This window comes from Carcharodon carcharias, chromosome 12 (genome assembly GCF_017639515.1).
Source record: "Carcharodon carcharias isolate sCarCar2 chromosome 12, sCarCar2.pri, whole genome shotgun sequence".
NCBI classification, from domain to species: Eukaryota; Metazoa; Chordata; class Chondrichthyes; order Lamniformes; family Lamnidae; genus Carcharodon; species Carcharodon carcharias.
The window spans coordinates 144,052,764-144,072,445 of NC_054478.1; the positions used below are offsets into that span (position 1 = coordinate 144,052,764).

Consider the following 19,682-nt stretch of genomic DNA (forward strand, 5'->3'; position numbering starts at 1 on the left):
TTAACGTGACAATTTGAACACGACTTGTACCTGCCTTGGGTATGCACACAGTGTTGGATAAGCTGACCATGTTTTGTGTGCTTCATTTCTGTTCTTGGTGTAATGGTTTTGCAGAACCTCTGTGAATACAGAGAGCCCCATTGCCCATGACAGAACATGGAAAGCGTGGACTTACTGTTATCCTGAACTCTGGCCACGAAGCCCATCAGCGGCAGCTGTGGTGTAACCTGCAGAATAGAAGGCGGGGGTGGAGCGAGTGGCGCTGCACATGGGAGCAGACACAGGAGTGAGGGAAAGGAAGGGAACAAACACCCATGAGAAGCAGCAGAGAAAGCACTTACAAACAAAACAAGAACACATCCGCAAGGCAAAGCTGCATCGATAAACCCACATCAGGCACAAAGCCAGGAGGAGAGCAAAGCTTTCTCAACCAGGAATAATCAAAAGGAAATGCTGCTCACAGACACACACTGATCAATGTCAGGAGCAGGATTACATTAAACCATTGCAGCTGGATGACTGTTTAAGAGTGAGGGAAGGGTGATATTAATTCAGCTTCACCCTCGCACAGATTCATTTATTTCTATACTAGCCAGTGTCCCATAGAGCTTCCTTTGGGGGTTCTGGAGCCTGAAGCACAGGTGCAATGTTCAGTTGCTAGCTAGGCCTTTAAGGTAACTGTTCAGGTATTGTGGATCAGGAAATGATGCAAAACAGCTTGGGGTTATTTAAAGTTTAATTCCTATCGTTGCTAGTTTCCCAAGATTGGGACCAACTTAGCCCTGCTTCTTAACAACTTCATAACCTCTGCAAGTTATCAGGTCAGAAAAGCCAGCAGAAAATATCCAAGTTTCTTTTTATACATCCATTTGTATTAAAGTTCTTATGCCGGCATGAACTTGCTGTCTGCACACCTGTTATGCCTTTGTGTCAACCTTTTCCATGGGAAATGCCTGTGTTCACATTTACAATGGAAAACTGCCTACAGCATATTCAGAAGATCCAGCTGAGCTTCAGGGTTCCTGTTTGTAGCATGGCTTTATTGACTCATACAAGGCAGCAAATCAGCCCATCATGCCTGTGCCAGTTTTGAGAAGCTACCGGATTAGTCCCGTTCCCCTGCTCCGTGCCCTAGAGACCTGCAAATTTTTCTTTCTCAAGTATTTTGGGAGTTATTACTGAATCTGGAGTGCCCTTCCAGCACCCTTTTAGGCAACACATTCTAAATCATAAAAACTCTTTCCATGTAAAAAGTTTCTCACCTTCCCTTTGGTTCTTTTACAAATTTCCTTAAATGTGCGCCCTCTGGTTACCGGCCCTACTGCCACTGGAAACAGGTCCTCCCTATCTACTCTAACAACCTTTGTTTCAAGTCCAAACTGTGAATGTAAATAGTGAACAGCAGTGGTCACAGCACTAACCCTTGTGGAAATGTGCAGTAAAACTAGCGTACGGGATTCTTGGCTGTATAAACAGAGATATAGAGTATAACAGCAAGAATTTGAGCTGTTTTGAGCACTTAAATCTCCCCTTAACCTTCCCTGCTCCAAGGAGAACAGCCCCAGCTTCTCTAGTCTCTCTACATAACTCAAGTCCTTTATCCATGGATCATTCTCCTAAATCTCCTCAGCACCCTAAGGTTTTGACATCCTTTCTAAAGTCTGGTACCCAGAATTGAATACAACATTCCACCTGAGGCCTAATTAGTGATTTAGAAATGTTTAGACTTACTATTCTTGCTGTTATACTCTATGTCTCTGTTTATACAGCCAAGGATCCCATACGCTAGTTATACTGCACATTTCCACAAGGGTTAGTGCTGTGACCACTGCTGTTCACAATTTACATTCACAATCTGGACTTGAAAAACACAATTCCTAAATTTGCGGATGACACCAAATGTGGGGGTGAGTGGGGTGGGGTGAGAAGTCAACACTGAGGAGGATTGCAACAAATTACAGGAGGACATTAACAAACTTGTAGGATGGGCAAATAATTGGTAAATTATGTTCAGCACAGATAAATGTTAGCACATTTTCGTTGGGAAGAACTGGGAGGTCACTTATTACTTAGAAGGTTTGAATCTAGGTGGGATAAATGAGCAAAGGGGTCTTGAAGTACAAATATACCAATCACTAGAAGTTGCACCACAGGTTAGCAAGGCCATAAAAAAAAGCAAACCAAGCACTGGACTTTATTGCTAGCAGGGTAGAATTGAAAAGTAGGAAAGTCATGCTAAACTTGTATTGAACCTTGATTAGACTACGCTTAAAGAGCACTGCGTGCAGTTCTGGTCACCATATTATAAAAAGGATAAAGAGGCACTGGAGAAGGTGCAGATAAGATTTACAAGGTTGATAAAAGAAATAGGTGGGTATACATCTCACCAAAGAATGGGTCTCTTTTCTCTTGAGAAAAGGCTGAGGGGTGGCCTAATTGAGGTCTGTAAATTTATAAACGGTTTTGACTGATTCAGAAAGAATGTTTCCTCTTGTGGGGAAGAGCATAACTAGGTGTCATCAATACAAAACAATCACCAAGAAATACAGCAGGAGATTCAGAAGAAACTTCTTCAGCCACAGAGTTGTGAGAATGTGGAACTTGCTGCCAAAGATAGTGGTTAAAGCGAATAGAATGGATGCATTTAAGCGGAAGCTAAACATTCATGTAAGAGAGAAGGGAATAGAGGGTTACGATGACTTAGATAAGAAAAGACAGGAGGCGGCTCAAGTGGAACATCAGTATGGACTGGTTGGGCCAAATGGCCCATTTCTGTGCTGTATATGCTATGTAATCCCATGTACAGCCTTCTCAAATTGACTACCACCTTCAAAGATTTGTGTAAATACACGTCAGAAGTCTTGCCCCCACTTTGAAATTGCACGGTTTAGTTTATATTGCCTCCCCTCATTCTTCCGCCCAAAATCCGTCAGTTCTCTGCATTAAATTTTGTTTGATCATTTCAAATGTCAATAACCCTGTTTACTACATTTCTGAATTTTGTGTCATCTATAAGCTTTGAAATTCTGCACTGTACACTCCAGTCCAGGTGATTAATACATATCAAAAAGAGCAGCGATCCTAATATCAACCCTTGGCGAACACCGCTGGATACTTCCATCCATTCTGAAAAAACTGTTCACCACTCCCTACTTCTTGTTCCCAAGCCAATTTCGTATCCATGCTCACTAGCCCTTTAACTCCATGGGCTTCAATTTTACTAACAAATTTATTATGTGGCACTTTATCAAATGCCTTTTTAAAGTCCATATACACAACATCCACCACGCTACCTTCATCCACCCTCTGAGCCACTTCCTGAATTAACTCAATCAAGTTTGTTAGACATGATTTGCCTTTAACAAATTGATGTTGGCTGTCGTTTATTAATCCATGCTTTTCCAAGTGACAATTAATTTTGTCCTATGTCATTGTCTCAAAGTTTTTCTAGCACCCACGTTAGGCTGACTGGCCTGTAGTTGACAGCTCTCCTCTTTGTCACAAACCTCCGGTTCTCTGGTACAACTCCCAAATCCAAGGCGGGTTGAAAGACTGTGGCCAAGATCAGGTGCAGCCTTTCCAGGGAGCTTTGGTTGTGACACATTTAGAACGAGATACAGCCAAGCTCGGTGTTACTACTTAGAACCTTATAAGAAAGTGTACCCAGGCTCACAAAAGAATCAAATTGACTAAATCTGAAAAGTTTCAGTTCTTCCTGATTGTGAACAGAATATCCATTTGTACACCCAGTTCTAGCACTGAGAATGGAATGGGAGAACGCCTGTATTTTGGAGGCTTTATTTCCCTGTTGCAACTCTATAGACCCCAGAGTTTTTTGGTGGATGAGTATTATGACATTAAGCGGGACTGGTCGAGAGCGCCATTACCTCTTGATTCAGTTGCCTGGTTCTGATTGTAGCATGGGCCCCCGTTGACTTGATTCTGGACACTGCCCTGCGAGGTCATGGATGGTGGGCGTCTGTAACCGGGTAGAGATCCTCCTATAGTGGTAGGATTCTGCCGGGGCACTGGTCGATTCATGCTGTAGAACTGAGGAGTGTGCCCTGAAACATTTGAGGGAGGGAAAAAAGAGACTGAGTAAGCAAACGGCGTTTAGACAAAGTCCTACAGATGAATAAGAAGCTGCATTTCTAGGCGCGTCGTTCATGACCTTGAGACTTCCCATTGCGTTTTACGGTCAACGAACTTTTGAAAAGTAGTCACTGTCGTAATGTAAGAACTGCAGCAGCCAATTTGCACATGGGAAGATCCCACAAACAGCAATGAGGAAATGACCAGATCTGTGTTGGTCAGACTACCGTGCCTGACACCACTATAGGCACAAAGAAATTGGGCCAGATGGTCTGTTTCATTGTAGTAAATTATATGTAATATGTTTATGATGTTGATTGAAGGATAAATTTTGGCCAGGACACCGAGAGAATGCAACTGTTCTTCATCAAATAATGTCATTGGATATTTTACATCCACCTGAGAAGGCAGGCAGTCATTGGTTAAACGTCTCCTCCGTAAGGTGGGTGACTTTTCAGCAGAAGCCCTACAATGGGCTACTCTGCATAGAATCATCACACCAACTCTTATGGAACTGCTGTCCGCAGGATTGGCTCATGATTATAATTTTACAGTACTGAGTCTACTGATTAGGCTTTGTTTATACAACTAACAAAACGCAGTAAGGAAACCCAAGAAAGTAGTGGTAATTTGTGTGTGGAGCCGGAAGACATAGGTAGGGTTCTAAATGAATAAAAATGAATGCCCTTTTTCCAATAATTTATATTTTATATATATATTTTTTAAAAATATATTTTTCTTTTCCCACTTATTTCTATTATTTTTAAATGTATTTCCATTCATTGTTTTATCTCCACCTTTTAGCCCATTTCAATCCCTTCCCCCCATCCCACCCCCACTAGGGCTATCTGTACCTTGCTCATCCTGCTTTCTACCCTTAATGTCCTCATTAGCACATTCCTTAGCTAATATCACCGCCGTCAACACCTCTTTGTCCTTTTGTCTATGACATCTTTGGCAATCTCTTCTTTGCCTCCACCTATCCAGCTCTACCTGTCCCACCCCCCTCAACCAGCTTATATTTCATCCCATTTCTATTTTTCCTTAGTTCTGATGAAGAGTCATACGGACTCGAAACGTTAACTGTATTCCTCTCCGCAGATGCTGTCAGACCTGCTGAGTTTTTCCAGCTATTTTTGTTTTTGTTCTAAATGAATACTTTGTGTCGGTGTTCACAAGAGAGAGGGATGATGTGGGTATGGAAATCAGGCAGAAGGACTGTGATATATTAAAAGAAATTAGCATTGAAAGGGAGGAGGTTCTAAGTGGTCTCACAGGCTTAAAAGTAGATAAATCTTCAGGCCCCGATGAAATGTATCCCAGGCTGTTGTGTGAGGCAAGGGAGGAGATAGCAGGGGCGCTGGCAATAATTTTTAATACCTTTCTGGCCAATGTGGTACCGTTATTGAAGAAGGGAGGTAGGGATAAACCAGGGAACTACAGGCCAGTCAGTCTAACCTCAGTGGTGAGGAAACTATTGGAAGCAATTCTGAGGGACAGAATCAATCTACACTTGGAGAGGCAGGGGTTAATCAAGGACAGTCAGCATGGTTTTGTTAAGGGGAGGTCATGTCTGACCAATTTGATTGAATTTTTCGAAGAGGTGATCAGCTGTTTAGATGAGGGCAATGCATTTGACGTAGTCTACTTGGACTTCAGCAAGGCTTTTGATAAGGTCCCGCATGGGAGACTGATAACGAAGGTAAGAGCCCACGGGATCCAAGGCAATTTGGCAAATTGCATCCAGAATTGGCTGAGTGGCAGGAAGCAGAGGGTGATGGTCGAGGGGTGTTTTTGTGATTGGATGCCTGTGTCCAGTAGCGTTCCACAGGGGTCGGTGTTGGGTCCCTTGCTGTTTGTGGATATATAAACGATTTAGACTTGTAGGAGGGTTGATCAGTAAGTTCGCGGATGACACGAAAATTGGTGGGGTGGTAAATAGTGAGGAGGATAACATTAGATTACAGGAGGATATAGACGGGCTGGTCAGATGGGCTGATCAGTGGCAAATGGAATTTAATCTGGATAAGTGTGAGGTGATGCACTTGGGCAGGACAAACAAGACACAGGAATACACGATGAATGGTAGGACGCTGGGAAGTACCAAGGATCAGAGGGACCTTGGTGTGCATGTCCACCGGTCCCTTAAGGTAGCGGGACAGGTAGTTAAGGTGGTTAAGAAGGCATATGAGATACTTGCCTTTATTAGCCGAGGCATAGAATATAACAGCAGGGAAGTTTTGCTGGAACTGTATAAAACGCTGGTTAGGCCACAGCTAGAGTATTGCGTGCAGTTCTGGAATCCGCATTATAGGAAGGATGTGATTGCACTAGAGAGAGTGCGGAGGAGATTTACCAGGATGTTGCCTGGGCTGGAGAGTTTTAGTTATGAGGAGAGATTGGATAGATTGGCGTTATTTCCCCTGGAGCAGAGGAGATTGAGGGGGGGATATGATTGTGTATAAAATTATGAGGGGCATAGATAGGGTAGACAGGAAGGAACTTTTCCCCTTGGTGGAAGGATCAATAACCAGGGGGCATAGACTTAAGGTAAGGGGCAGGAGGTTTAGAGGGGATATGAGGAAGAATTTTTTCACCCAGAGGGTGGTGGGAATCTTGAACTCACTGCCTGAAAGGGTGGTAGAGGCAGAAACCCTCATAACATTTAAGAAATATTTGGATGTGCACTTGCGATGCCATGGCATACAAGGGGGCCTAGTGCTGGAAAATGGGATTAGAATATTTAGGTACTTGTTTGACTGGCGCAGACTTGATGGGCCGAAGGGCCTTTTTCTGTGCTGTAGACCTCTATGTCTCTATAACTGTAAAGAAAAGAATTAGACACCAAGCAAGAGACAGAAATCAACCCTTACCCAACTGAATCCTTTTCTGAGACTAATCATGCCACCGATAAAGAAAACCAATAAATCCGAGCACCAGCTTGATTTAAACTAGATATATAAGTAACTAAAAGCTGTGTCATATTAAATCCAGCTAACAGACTAGCCAAACTGCTGCATTTGAATTCTTCATGGGACTCGAAACAAGTTAGTTACACGGGTCTCTCCCTAATTCCACCAGGTGGAGGTGAGAATGAGTCCTGGTGGAGACAGAGGCAATCCCATCCGAGACATGCAAATCTGTCACCTACTTAGAAAGACTCACCTCATTCATACTCACTGCAATTCAGCCAAATAAAGGCAATGGAAAAGATGCTTCGCAGGCAGCTTTTACATGAACAAATTATAGAATGACTCAAGCCTTGAGATATTGAAAATGATAAAGCAGCTCCCCAGGGTCCCATGTGTGTAAGTGAGGCAGGCAGACCAGCATGTCTAAGCTTCAATAAAAACAGAAAATGCTGGAAAAACTCAGCCGGTCTGGCAGCATCTGTGGAGAGAGAAATAGAGCTGGCATTTTGAGTGTGTATGACTCTTCTTCAGAGCTCTGAAGAAGGGTCATACGGACTCAAAACGTTAATTCTGTTTCTCTTTCCACAGATGCTGCCAGACCTGTTGAATTTTTCCAGCATTTTCTGTTTTTATTTCAGATTTCCAGCATCTGCAGTATTTTGCTTTTGTCTAAGCTTGAACCCAGGCTGTGTCACGCAACTAGTGGCAGTGGAAGAGAGCGACGGAGAGGAACCCAACCAAGGGGGGGGGGACGTAAAACAATGTGCCTCACACATCCAAGTTCGCATGCTGACTAGCCTCTCTCCTTGTCCCAAGGTAATCTGTAGCATCCTTAATGTGACCAGAGCTGAGATCAGCACAGGCCCAAGGATTAAATGAAGATCATGGTTCTACTCTGGATGACTCGGGGTTATGAGGGTAATAGCTCAGCTATTGGGGTGGGGGGGGCCTTCATCACTCTTTACGAAAGACATTACTGAAAATCTTGCCGAATTATTTTTTTTTCATTCTTTTATAGATTGTGGGCATCGCTGGCAAGGTCAGCATCTGTTGCCCATCCCTAATTGCCCTTGAATTGAGTGGCTTGCTGGGCCATTTCAGAGGGCAGTGGATGTAGGCCAGACCGGGTAAGGATGGCAGTTTCCTTCCTCAAAGGACATTTGTGAACCAGATGGGTTTTTGCAACAATCGACGGTAAGTTTTGTGGTCACCGTTACCGAGACTAGCTTTACATTCCAGATTTTATTAATTGATTTTAAATTCCACCAGCTGCCATGATGGAATTTGAACCCATGTCCATGTCCCCAGAACATTAGCTTGGTCCTCTAGAGTTCCAATCCTGGGACAGTACCATCATGCTACCATCCTCCCAATCACCAAATAATGTTAAAGCATTCTAGTCCCCAAATGTCCTGCAGTGGGTCAGAGATTTGCTTCCACTTTGCTTTTCATGAAAATCTCAAGCATTTCTGAGACAGAGGCATATCCAGCTTTCCCTTTGCATCCTGTGAGTCAGACAGGGAAAGCCTGCTCTGCCATTCAATATGATCATGGCCTCAACTCCACTTCCCTGCCTGCCCCCGATAACCCTTGACTCACTTGTCGATGAAAAATCTGTCTAACTCAGTCTTGAACATATTCAATGACTCAGCCTCCACTGCTCTCTGTGGAAGAGAATTCCAAAGATTAACGACCCTCTGAGAGAAGAAATTCCTTCTTATCTCCATCTCAAATGGGGACCCCTTATTTTGAAACTGTGTCCCCTGGTTCTAGATTCCCTCACAAGGGGAAACAAACCCTAGCATCCACCCTGTCAAGCCCCCTCAGGATCTTATATGTTTCAATAAGATCGACTCTCATTCTTCTAAACTCCAATGAGTATAGGCCCAACCTGCTCAACCTTTCCTCACATGAAAACCTCTTCATCCCAGGAATCAGCAGAGTGAACCTTCTCTGAACTGCTTCCAATGCAAGTAAATTCCTCCTTAAAAAAGGAGACCAAAACTACATGCAATATTTTAGATGTGGTCTCACTAATGCAGAGTTAGCCGAGGCCTTACTATCAGGCACAGGATGGGAATCAACAGGCATAACTCCCTTTCCTGATCACTATCCAGTGACCTCTGTACAGTGTTGAGCTTGGCAGTGAGGTCCCACCAGTAAATGCTCAAACATGCAGATGCCTATTCGAGCAACACAGGAACTGGAGAAGCCATTCAGCCTCTCAAGCCTTTTCCATCAGTGGCTGAAATGTACCTCAACTCTATTTACCTACCATTGCTCCTTATTCCTCGACATGCTTACTTAACAAAAGTCAGTTTGTCTTCGAAATGATCCTGAAGCAACCACAACCTTCAAGGGGAAGAGTTTCAGATTTCTGCTACCCCTCGTATGAAGAAATGTTTCCAAATTTTACTCCTGAATGGTCTAGCTCTAATTTTAAGGCTACACACCCTTGTTCTGGACTTACCCCACCAGAGGAAATCATTTTTCTCTAGCTATCCTACCACAATCCTTGCATCATTTTCTAAGAGCATGATCAGATCAACTCCCAACCTTCAAAACTCACGGGAATACAAGACAAGTTTATGCAATTTGACCTCATCTTTTCAACCCTGGGGGTATTATTCTGGTGCATCAGTACTGCAATAAGGCCTAAAAAATTTAGCTGAGGTTCAGGATGCAAAGCAGAATGTAGTGCTCTAAAGGAGGTAAGACTAAGGCTCTGAATTAATAGACCATTAATAGACCAACATGAGTCACAGCCAAAAGAATTGAAAAATATGTGGAGCAGGGAATGTATGGGAGAAAGAAGGCAGAACTGGTCCCCCCTATGTTTTACGCCCATTATGCTTCCCTTGTTTAATACTGGTGCAAATATCCAGTGAACTGGAGGGCACTGCTGGGGGCCTTATGCTCAGTGGAACTGAGCTAACATTGGGATAGTTCAAGTCGAGGCTCTTGATTCTAACTGCTGTACCCAACCATCCTCGCTGGCCTTACACTAATAAAATAAACCACTACTAAATCTTGTAATGGATGTTGCTGCATTACCTTTTTAAGCCAAGTCGGAGTCAGTTAGATGTGGAAGTTATTGCAAGGCTGCCTGAGAAACAACTGTGCTGAGAAAGCGAGAGAGTCAGAGAGAAAGGCAGACTCACCTGCAGTAGGAGCGGAAGAGACAGCAGGGAGAGATGGTGAGATGAAGCCATCAGCAAAGGGCTGAGCTCCTGCTATGGAGTCTGGGGTCAGTGTTGGAACATGGGTAGGGGTTGCAGAAGGAACAGGACCTTGAGTTGAAGCAGGAACTGGAGCGGAGGCAGGAGTAGGAGGAACAGGGACTGGAGCAGGATTAGGTGTGGTGGGTGGTGGAGGGGTACCAGCAGAGCCTTAGGGGAGGGTGTAAAAGAAGGATTAACACAAACGAGAATGTTAGCTGGGACGAGAAAGCCTGTTGAGCAGTTAGTTAAAGTTCCAATCACGCAAGAACCATGCTTATAACATTGCAACACAAGGCTCTAGGAGAGAATACCCACAAGCTGAGAGAAAGCTGCATTATCTAGACACTCTGAATTTATACCACCAACTCAGGCACAGTCTGATATAACAAACTGGAAACAGATGTCATCAGTAATCATTAACATCATTTTGCTTGCCCCTTCATGTTCCCTCCCGAGACTGTCAAACCTTTGCCTGGTGCCTGTTGCTCTCCTTCACTTCACCAAGGCACATGCACTTTAACTGCTGGGGGCATCGCAGCCAAACTCGATGCTGCCGTTAGCTGATCTCCACATGCACTTTCAGTCAAAAAGGGGTTGCTGAATAATGATTAGAAACGGGAGGCTCACCAATCCAATGTCTTTGTTTGATTTTATTTAAATATTCATTCCCGTTATTGTTGATCCCTAACCGTCCTTGAGAAGGTGGTGGTGAGGTGATCTGCCCCCTTGAATACAAATGAGTGGCTTGCTAGGCCATTCCTGAGGGCAGTAAGTGGCCAGCATATCACCATGGGTCTGAAGTCACAAATAGGTCAGAGTGAGAAAGGATAGCCATTTTCCTGCCCAAAAGTGAACCAGATGGATTTTTAAAACAACTCAGTAGTTTCAAAATCGCCATTACTGGGACTAGCTTTTTATTCCAGGTTTATTTAATTAATTGAATTTAAATTCCCCAACTGCCAAGGTGAAATTTGAACTCATGTCTTCAGGTTATTAGTCCAGCCCTTTGGATTGCTAGTCCAGTAGCGTTGCTACTATGCTACCATACCTCTACTCAAGGAAGGCTGAGGCATAAGGTTCACATTTGGCAGACATCAGCTACGTCAGCATTGAGCCTGGGTCAAAGCTGCAATTTCCCTGCCGCAATGCTAGAGGTTATATCAGGGCCAGCAGCGACAGGGAAGAAATATTTATGTGCAACCACTGGCTTTCACCAGAACCCCAGAATTCCTTGCCATAAGGACAGGATTTGATTTATTCAACTACTGTGAAAGCAGTTTACGGGCAAAAGTTAGGTGCATTACATTAAATCACTCCAAAGGTTGGCCAGCCCCCTCTCCGGCTGACACATGGCCAGGCAGTGCGAACGTTACAAGTCCCTGCTGATGAGGCTGACTGGATGGCTTCAATAGTTCAGCGACACGCCAAAGACACCCACGCCCAAACTGCGATATGCCAATCAGTCATCGCATTAATAAGGGAGATGCAGGATTTCCTGCACTCCTCCAGTCGATGCACCCATGAGAGGAGAAGGAATTTAAATTAAGAGTCAAGGTAATCATTTATGTGGAACACTTCAGACTGACAACACATGTTAATCTAATATACAGATATTGGCTGGCCCAGGGTAATCTACTGCAATATAATTTTACACCATATACAATCGGAAAGGTGCAGCATACTATAAGTTGCATTTATTAGAACCGCAGCACGTTCAGGAAAGTAGATCTTTAAATAAGTTTATAATAATAGTTAGCATGTTTGAGCTTATCACTTTTCCTTTTTCTCCTCACCCGTAGAAATTTTCCAATTTTTCATAAAAAGGTTCTGAGGGGGTTTAGGCATTTGGGATTAATCACGGGATTAGATACAGGGTAAAGCTCCCTCTACACAGTCCCCATCCAACGTTTCCAGGACAGGTGCAGCACGGGGTTAGATACAGAGTAAAGCTCCCTCTACACTGTCCCATCAAACACTCCCAGGACAGGTGCAGCACGGGGTTAGATACAGAGTAAAGCTCCCTCTACGCTGTCCCCATCAAACACTCCCAGGACAGGTACAGCACGGGGTTAGATACAGAGTAAAGCTCCCTCTACACTGTCCCCATCAAACACTCCCAGGACAGGTACAGCTCGGGGTCAGATACAGAGTAAAGCTCCCTCTACACTGTCCCCATCAAACACTCCCAGGACAGGTACAGCACAGGGTTAGATACAGAGTAAATCTCCCTCTACACTGTCCCCATCAAACACTCTCAGGACAGGTACAGCACGGGGTCAGATACAGAGTAAATCTCCCTCTACACCGTCCCCACCAAACACTCCCAGGACAGGTACAGCACGGGGCTAGATACAAAGTAAAGTTCTCTCTACACTGTCCCCATCAAACACTCCCAGGACAGGTACAGCACGGGGTTAGATACAGAGTAAAGCTCCCTCTACACTGTCCCCATCAAACACTCCCAGGACAGGTACAGCACAGGGTTAGATACAGAGTAAATCTCCCTCTACACCGTCCCCATCAAACACTCCCAGGACAGGTACAGCACGGGTTAGATACAGAGTAAAGCTCCCTCTACACTGTCCCCATCAAACACTCCCAGGACAGGTACAGCTCGGGGTTAGATACATAGTAAAGCTCCCTCTACACTGTCCCCATCAAACACTCCCATCACAGGGACTGCACGGGGTTAGATACAGTGTAAAGCTCCCTCTACACTGTCCCCACCAAACACTCCCAGGACAGGTACAGCACGGGGCTAGATACAAAGTAAAGTTCTCTCTACACTGTCCCCATCAAACACTTCCAGGACAGGTACAGCACGGGGCTAGATATAGAGTAAAGCTCCCTCTACACTGTCCCCATCAAACACTCCCAGGACAGGTACAGCACAGGTTAGATACAGAGTAAAGCTCCCTCTACACCGAGCCCATCCATCACTCCCAGGACAGGTACAGCACAGGGTTAGATAGAGTAAAGCTCCCTCTACACTGTCCCCATCAAACACTCCCAGGACAGGTACAGCACGGGGTTAGATACAGAATAAAGCTCCCTCTACACTGTCCCCATCAAACACTCCCAGGACAGGTACAGCACGGGGTTAGATACAGAGTAAAGCTCCCTCTACACTGTCCCCATCAAATGCTTCCAGGACAGGTACAGCACGGGGTTAGATACAGAGTAAAGCTCCCTCTGCAATGTCCCCATCAAACACTCCAAGGACAGGTACAGCACTTGATTAGATACAGAATAAAGCTCCCTCTAAACTGTTAAATAATCGATCTCTGGTCCCAAACATGTGCACCCTCCCACACAACATTTTTATATTTTGCACATCAGCCATTTTGTGGCCACAATGAGTAAGACTGCCAGTTTAGTGGGCAATTAAGAATAGTTCCATGCCCTCCATGAACTGGATTGAGATAGTTGTCACATACTTTCATCACAGCAGCCTGGTTGCTGGATTCAAACTCATTTCCTTTGAGAGGAAGGTCATTGTCTGAACCACAGCAGCACCCATTTCCCTGAATAAACATGCTGAAGTACTTAATGTTAGTAAGACAATTCTGAGGGATTCCAAAGGTGAGGGAAGGGTAGTGAAATCTGGAGGAAGCTGATGTATTAGTGAGATCTGAGCGCTGCATGCGGTAAAGCCAAGTCTGGACAGAATTTCAGTGATGAGCACTGCACCTGATGCAGATCTTACCTGGATAAACACTGGGCGGAGACGGAGTTGGCACTGCGATGGGAACCCCAACACTGCCACTGCCGCTGTTCTCTCTGCTGCTACTGCGGCTACTCGGGTGGCTTCCCCCGCTGCTCCCACTGCTGCTGCAATACACAAATCACAGCACACGTCAGCACTCAGACACACCTTCACCGAGTGTGCCATCTCTCTTCCCGTTCCTCACCTATCTCCAGTCAGCGCCTCCCTGAGCACAGCAGGAACTGAGTGTGCATTTGCTGGGGGGGTACCTTGGAGACCCCCATCTGGTCAACACCACATGCCCATTACTCCCATAGCCAAATCGACGCCACAGTGAATTTGTGAAATTTATCCTGCATCTCTTCGCATTCCGTGCAGCTGCAGGTTAATGCACCAAAGCGGGCGTAATTATTTTTTTCCCTCCAAGTCCTGTGTTAAACAGAATCTAGTGTTTCTCCCTCTACAAAACAATGGTAGCTACATTTCGAAAAGGCTTCCATAACATTCTCCAGAATGTTCAGCTCAGAAACAGGCCTTTCAGCCCAATCAGTCCACGTGGCGTGTGTTCCAAACCAGCCGTCCTTATCAGCAAATCCTTATAAGCTTTTCTTCCTCGTGTGCTTTTCTGGTTTCCCCTTAAATGCATCCATGTTATTCGCCTCAATTGTGCCATGTGGCAACGTGTTCCACAATCTCACATTCTCAAAGAAGTTCCTCTTGAATTCCTTATTGGGTTCGTTGGTGACAATCTTATATTGACAACAGCTAGTTTAGATCACCCCCACATCTTCATCATCTTCTCCTTGTCTACCTCACCAAATCCTTCCATCGGTTTAATGCTGAATTTGCTGCCAACGCCGGGCGTGCGCAGTTCTAGTGTTCCTCCATCAGGTTTAGTCTTTTAGCACAGGTCTGGATGCAAAGTTTCTGAAGCTGGAGTGGGCGAGGGGGCAGGGGGGAGTTGGGTGGTAGTGGGCATGGGGCGTCGGGGGCTGACAGCGTTTAAAGCTGTGGCGTTTGACACATTTAGAGGTTCAATTCACGGTCATTCCCTACAGGTTGTTTGCGATTACACTGTAACTCATCTTGTTAAATTTACACTTTCTGCAATATAGGATATTCGTATTTGTGTTATGTTTCACCTTTTCAAATTTCAGCTCGATTATGCACCAAGTTTTTTTTTATTATCCATTCACAGATGTGGGCTTCGCTGGCTGGGCCAGCATTTATTGTCCATCCCTAATTGCCCTAGAGAAGGTGGTGGTGAGCTGCCTTTTTGAACTGCTGCAGCCCACTGGTGTAGATACACCCACAGTGCTGTTATGGCGTGAGTTCCAGGATTTTGACCCAGCGACAGTGAAGGAAAGGCAATATATTTCCAAGTCAGGGATGGTGAGTGGCTACTTACATACACACACTCTTCACAATGTTCACTAACACACGTTTGTCCCAATTACTCATGCTAAATGTATTATGGTCCACCATCTTGTTTACCTGCAGAATTATATCCCGTGTGCAGTTGGAGACACAGTGTGATTTTAAAGACCTCTATTAGGTAACCCTGCATGTGAAGCACTTTGGGCTGACCTTTGAATGTGAAAGGCACAACATCAAAGTTCATTCTTTTAGAACCGGGGAAACATTAAGAAATGTGAATGTACGTTACCTGAACAAAACGAGAAATGATCATTTAATTGTTTATTTCAATGTTTTATGCTCGCTTCTCCTGGTGGTACTGACGCAAGCCCAAGTACAACCTTACGGACACCAGTTACCCTCCAGTGCTTTAGCTCAATATAGCCATTGTGAAGGTGCGAATTTCAATTGTCAATTGGTAGAATTTTACACCAGAACCTAATTCCTACCATCCCAGGTGAGATCAACTAACTCAGTACAGATTGAGAATTGCAGCTGCCTCATGGGGGCTGAGTTAAAAGCAACAAGTGAGTCACCAGAAAAACGCTGTCACAATGTGCTGCACATAGTAAATTTCAAATGAAAGTGCAAGTAAAGGAAACATATTGTCATCAGGCATGTGGTTTATGACATTTAAGTTCAGCTTTGCAGCATCAACCAGATTGATGGGACACAGTGCTTTCTTTACCTGTAAGTCCTTGTTCTCTGATTTACAGAAGCCGTCCGCACCGGACTCTGTTGCTGTGAGGAGCTCATGTTGCGAGTTGGACTTGGTACATAGTCATTTGGGACAACTGGGGGGCGGACAGGCTCCAGCGTACGATAAGGAGAGTGCCGGCTGCAGACAGAGGAGGCAAATTAGTTCAGGACAGACTCATACTATTCTCACACAGACACACAGACACACACACACACACATATACACATACCCCTCAACCCTGTTCATTGACACACTTGTACTGTTTACACACACATCTTTCACACTGTTCACAAACAACCTGACCAGACAAATGGGACCTCGATCTAACTTCTCATCTGAAAAACCTCCTCCATCAATGCAGTGCTCTCTCAGGACTGATACATCAGCTTAGATTATGAGCTCAACTTTTGGAACGAGGCTTGAACCCGCAAGCTGACTTGGGTACGAGTATGCTATCTATTGGGCCACTGAGGGGAAAATTCCAATATTTTAAAACTACGTTTGATATTCAAAACATACATCACATTGAAATCATCACAGGCAGATCCAACATTGTGTCTTGCAGTTACATGATTGAGTCTTGCTACTGGATAAATATTGTGTCCATCATATTACACTGCACCCAGGATGGCGCAACATAGCAACAAGCATCACTGGGTAGGGAAGGAATCAACCCTGTGTGTCACTCCTGATATCAAGATTAGCTGAAATTCTATCCACCCCATGGTTTGTGCCATCAGGATTCAGACACGATGACTGTCCACTTGGAGAAGCTATCAGATGGGAAGACATCTTTTGGTTATCTCCACTTATCACTGGCTCTCTATCCAGCTCTACCCCCTCACCGCCCCCCCTCCCCTCTTAAACCAGCTTATACTTCACCTCTTTTCTATTTTTACTTAGTTCTGTTGAAGAGTCGTATGGACTCGAAACGTTAACTGTGTCCCTCCCCGCCGATGCTGCCAGACCTGCTGAGTTTTTCCAGGTATTTTTGTTTTTGCTTTGGATTTCCAGTATCTGCAGTTTTTTGCTTTTATCTATGGAGAAGCTATCAGACAGGTTGCCTGTAACAGGAGCCAGTGCATCGGGCGGGGGGTGGGGGTGTGTGAAAGGGAGAGTGAGTTAATGGCAGGAGATTAATTTCATATCAATTCACACTTAATGAAGGAGCAAAGGGTAATATTGGAAATGGGTTCAGAAGGCTTGCAGACTGACTAGAGTCACTCTCCTCTCCAAACTGCATTATCCACTTACCCGAGGGTGCCCTTTCCCGACACTGGGGGGCTGGGGGGTTTCTGTGTGGGTGGGGTGCTTCGTGGAAGCCCACCCATCTTCATATTCTGGGTGCTGACCTGGAAAGCGACAAGCAAGAGACGGACACATAAGCAAACATCATGCTAGCTCACTAAATATGCCGACACCAATGGGAGACTGATGCAGTGGTTTAATTAGAGTAGGAGAGAAGGAAAAAATGAAAGAAAAGAAGGAAAGGGGAGCGAGGCCATGCAAAGTGTTTGTCTACAGGTTTTCTAGGTGGCTAAATGGTCTATTGCCTTACAGAACAGATACAGGGTTTGCAATTTAAAACAGCAGGAAAGCAATTAATTAAAGACGAAACACAAGAAAATGGCAAATACACAATCGTTTCTCGGCAACAGACAGAAAAACAGCAGCTCTTGTTTTTCATGGTGGCCCATCATCGTGATAGGGAACAGGTTTCACCCGAGATGCTAGCCGATCTTTCTTGGTATGTGCAGATTGAGTTGCTGGGTCTTTCCTACATTAGCTGTTACATTTCAGACTTACAGAATTCATGGTGACGACTGTTTTCCCCCAAATGATTAGATGTTGTGAAAACTACAAACAAATTGTAAACAAAGGGACGCTCATAATAGCAAATGATGCACTTTCATTCATGCTTCCTTCAAGTCAAGGGCAATGATCGGGAGACAACATGCAAAGGAGAGCTGCGATGCGTGGAGGGTATACAGGAGATGGTGATTGCAGGCTAGCACAGGGAAGACAGAGTAAGGGACTCCCCTGCACCAGAGAGTATGCTCAGGGACTCCTTTATACAGACAGTACTGTCATGGCTCCCTGTATACCAGAGAACACCATCAGGGATTCCCCTACACCAGGGAGTATGTTCAGGGACCTACCCTATACTAGGCAGCAAGGTCAGGTACTCCCTTACACCAGAGTATGGTCAGGGACTTCCTTACACCTGAGAGTATGGTCAGGGGCTCCCCTACACCTGAGTTACTGTCAGAGACTCCCCTACACCAGAGATATCATCAGGGACTCCCCTACATCAGGGAGTGCAGTCAGGGACCCCCCCCCTGCATAAGGGAGTATAGTCAGGGACTCCTCTACAACAGAGAGAAGCATCAGGGACTCCCCTACACCAGGGAGTACGGTCAAGGACTCCCCTACGCCAGGGAGTACGGTCAGGGACTCCCCAGGGACTCCCCTACACCAGGGAGTACAGTCAGGGACTCCTCTACACCAGGCAGTACGGTCAGGGTCTCCCCTACACCAGGGAGCACAGTCAGGGACTCCCCTACACCTGGGACTACGATCAGGGACTCCCCTACACCAGGGAGTACGGTCAGGGACTCCCCTACACCAGGGAGTACGGTCAGGGACTCCCCTACACCAGGGAGTACGGTCAGGGACTCCCCTACACCAGGGAGTACGGTCAGGGACTCCCCTACACCAGGGAGTACGGTCAGGGACTCCCCTACACCAGGGAGTACGGTCAGGGACTCCCCTACACCAGGGAGTACGGTCAGGGACTCCCCTACACCAGGGAGTACGGTCAGGTACTCCTCCACACCAGGAGGTCAGTCATGGACTGCCCTATACCAGAGGTTATGGTCAGGGAATTTTGTAAACAACAACAACGATGCCGTTCTAGAAGTATTAAAGCCAGGGAAGATGTCTAGCCAGTTTTCTCTAGGCGCCTTCTGATTAGCATGCAAACAGGATGCTTATACCAGTGTTCAGAGCCTCCTTTGGAGTCAATCACTGTAACTATCCTCAGTCACTGCAAAAGAACAGTGTGGTCAGGCATAGACAAGCCCAACCCCCATGATCAGCCAACTCTCACACACACACAAACAAGCATTGAGCAATGATTAGAAGCAAGAACTATGGCTCATTTCGGAGTACCCTAATCCTATAATGCATCAACTGAAATGGGAAAACTCAGTACAGACTGCTGAAGTTTGCATGATTTTTATACCATATTAGACAGCCTGGCGCCATCTAGGGCCATCAGTGGGGCCGCAAACTGACCTCATCGAGCCAACCCTGTTGTGTCATTTAATGTTAAAAATACATTAGCGACTGCCTGCTACATGTACCACTCAAGGTGTTAGTTCCATTTTAAATTTACACAAACCCTGCACCTTGTCCCATAAGTGACTGCACTAACAGTATATCCATCAGGATTATTCATACAGAGATCACAAACTACATTTGCAGGGTAAAAAGGAAGTGATTTATTCTATATACGTAATCACGTTTCAGAGATAAATGGTCATATCACACCATCACTATTAATCAATATCAAACAACTATCTCACACATAAAGTGCATTTGGCAAGGTTGGACCCAATCTACATTTTAAAGGT

The 19,682-nt window shown here is 45.2% G+C and overlaps 1 protein-coding gene across 4 annotated transcripts in view; it reads right to left on the reverse strand.

Annotated features, from left to right (window-relative positions):
- LOC121284628 (abl interactor 2) overlaps nucleotides 1–19,682 on the reverse strand; it is a 143,992-nt gene that overhangs the window by 15,694 nt on the left and 108,616 nt on the right. For 2 of the 4 annotated variants that reach the window (XM_041200152.1, XM_041200155.1), the window contains exons 4-8: nucleotides 17,302–17,399; nucleotides 16,036–16,185; nucleotides 13,932–14,056; nucleotides 3,888–4,064; nucleotides 176–262 (exon numbers count right to left, since the gene is read on the reverse strand). In XM_041200152.1, coding sequence (XP_041056086.1) covers nucleotides 176–262; nucleotides 3,888–4,064; nucleotides 13,932–14,056; nucleotides 16,036–16,185; nucleotides 17,302–17,399 — 637 coding nt within the window. The remainder of the gene's footprint in view (nucleotides 1–175; nucleotides 263–3,887; nucleotides 4,065–13,931; nucleotides 14,057–16,035; nucleotides 16,186–17,301; nucleotides 17,400–19,682) is intronic. The other 2 variants (XM_041200153.1, XM_041200154.1) reach the window with 2 other exon arrangements.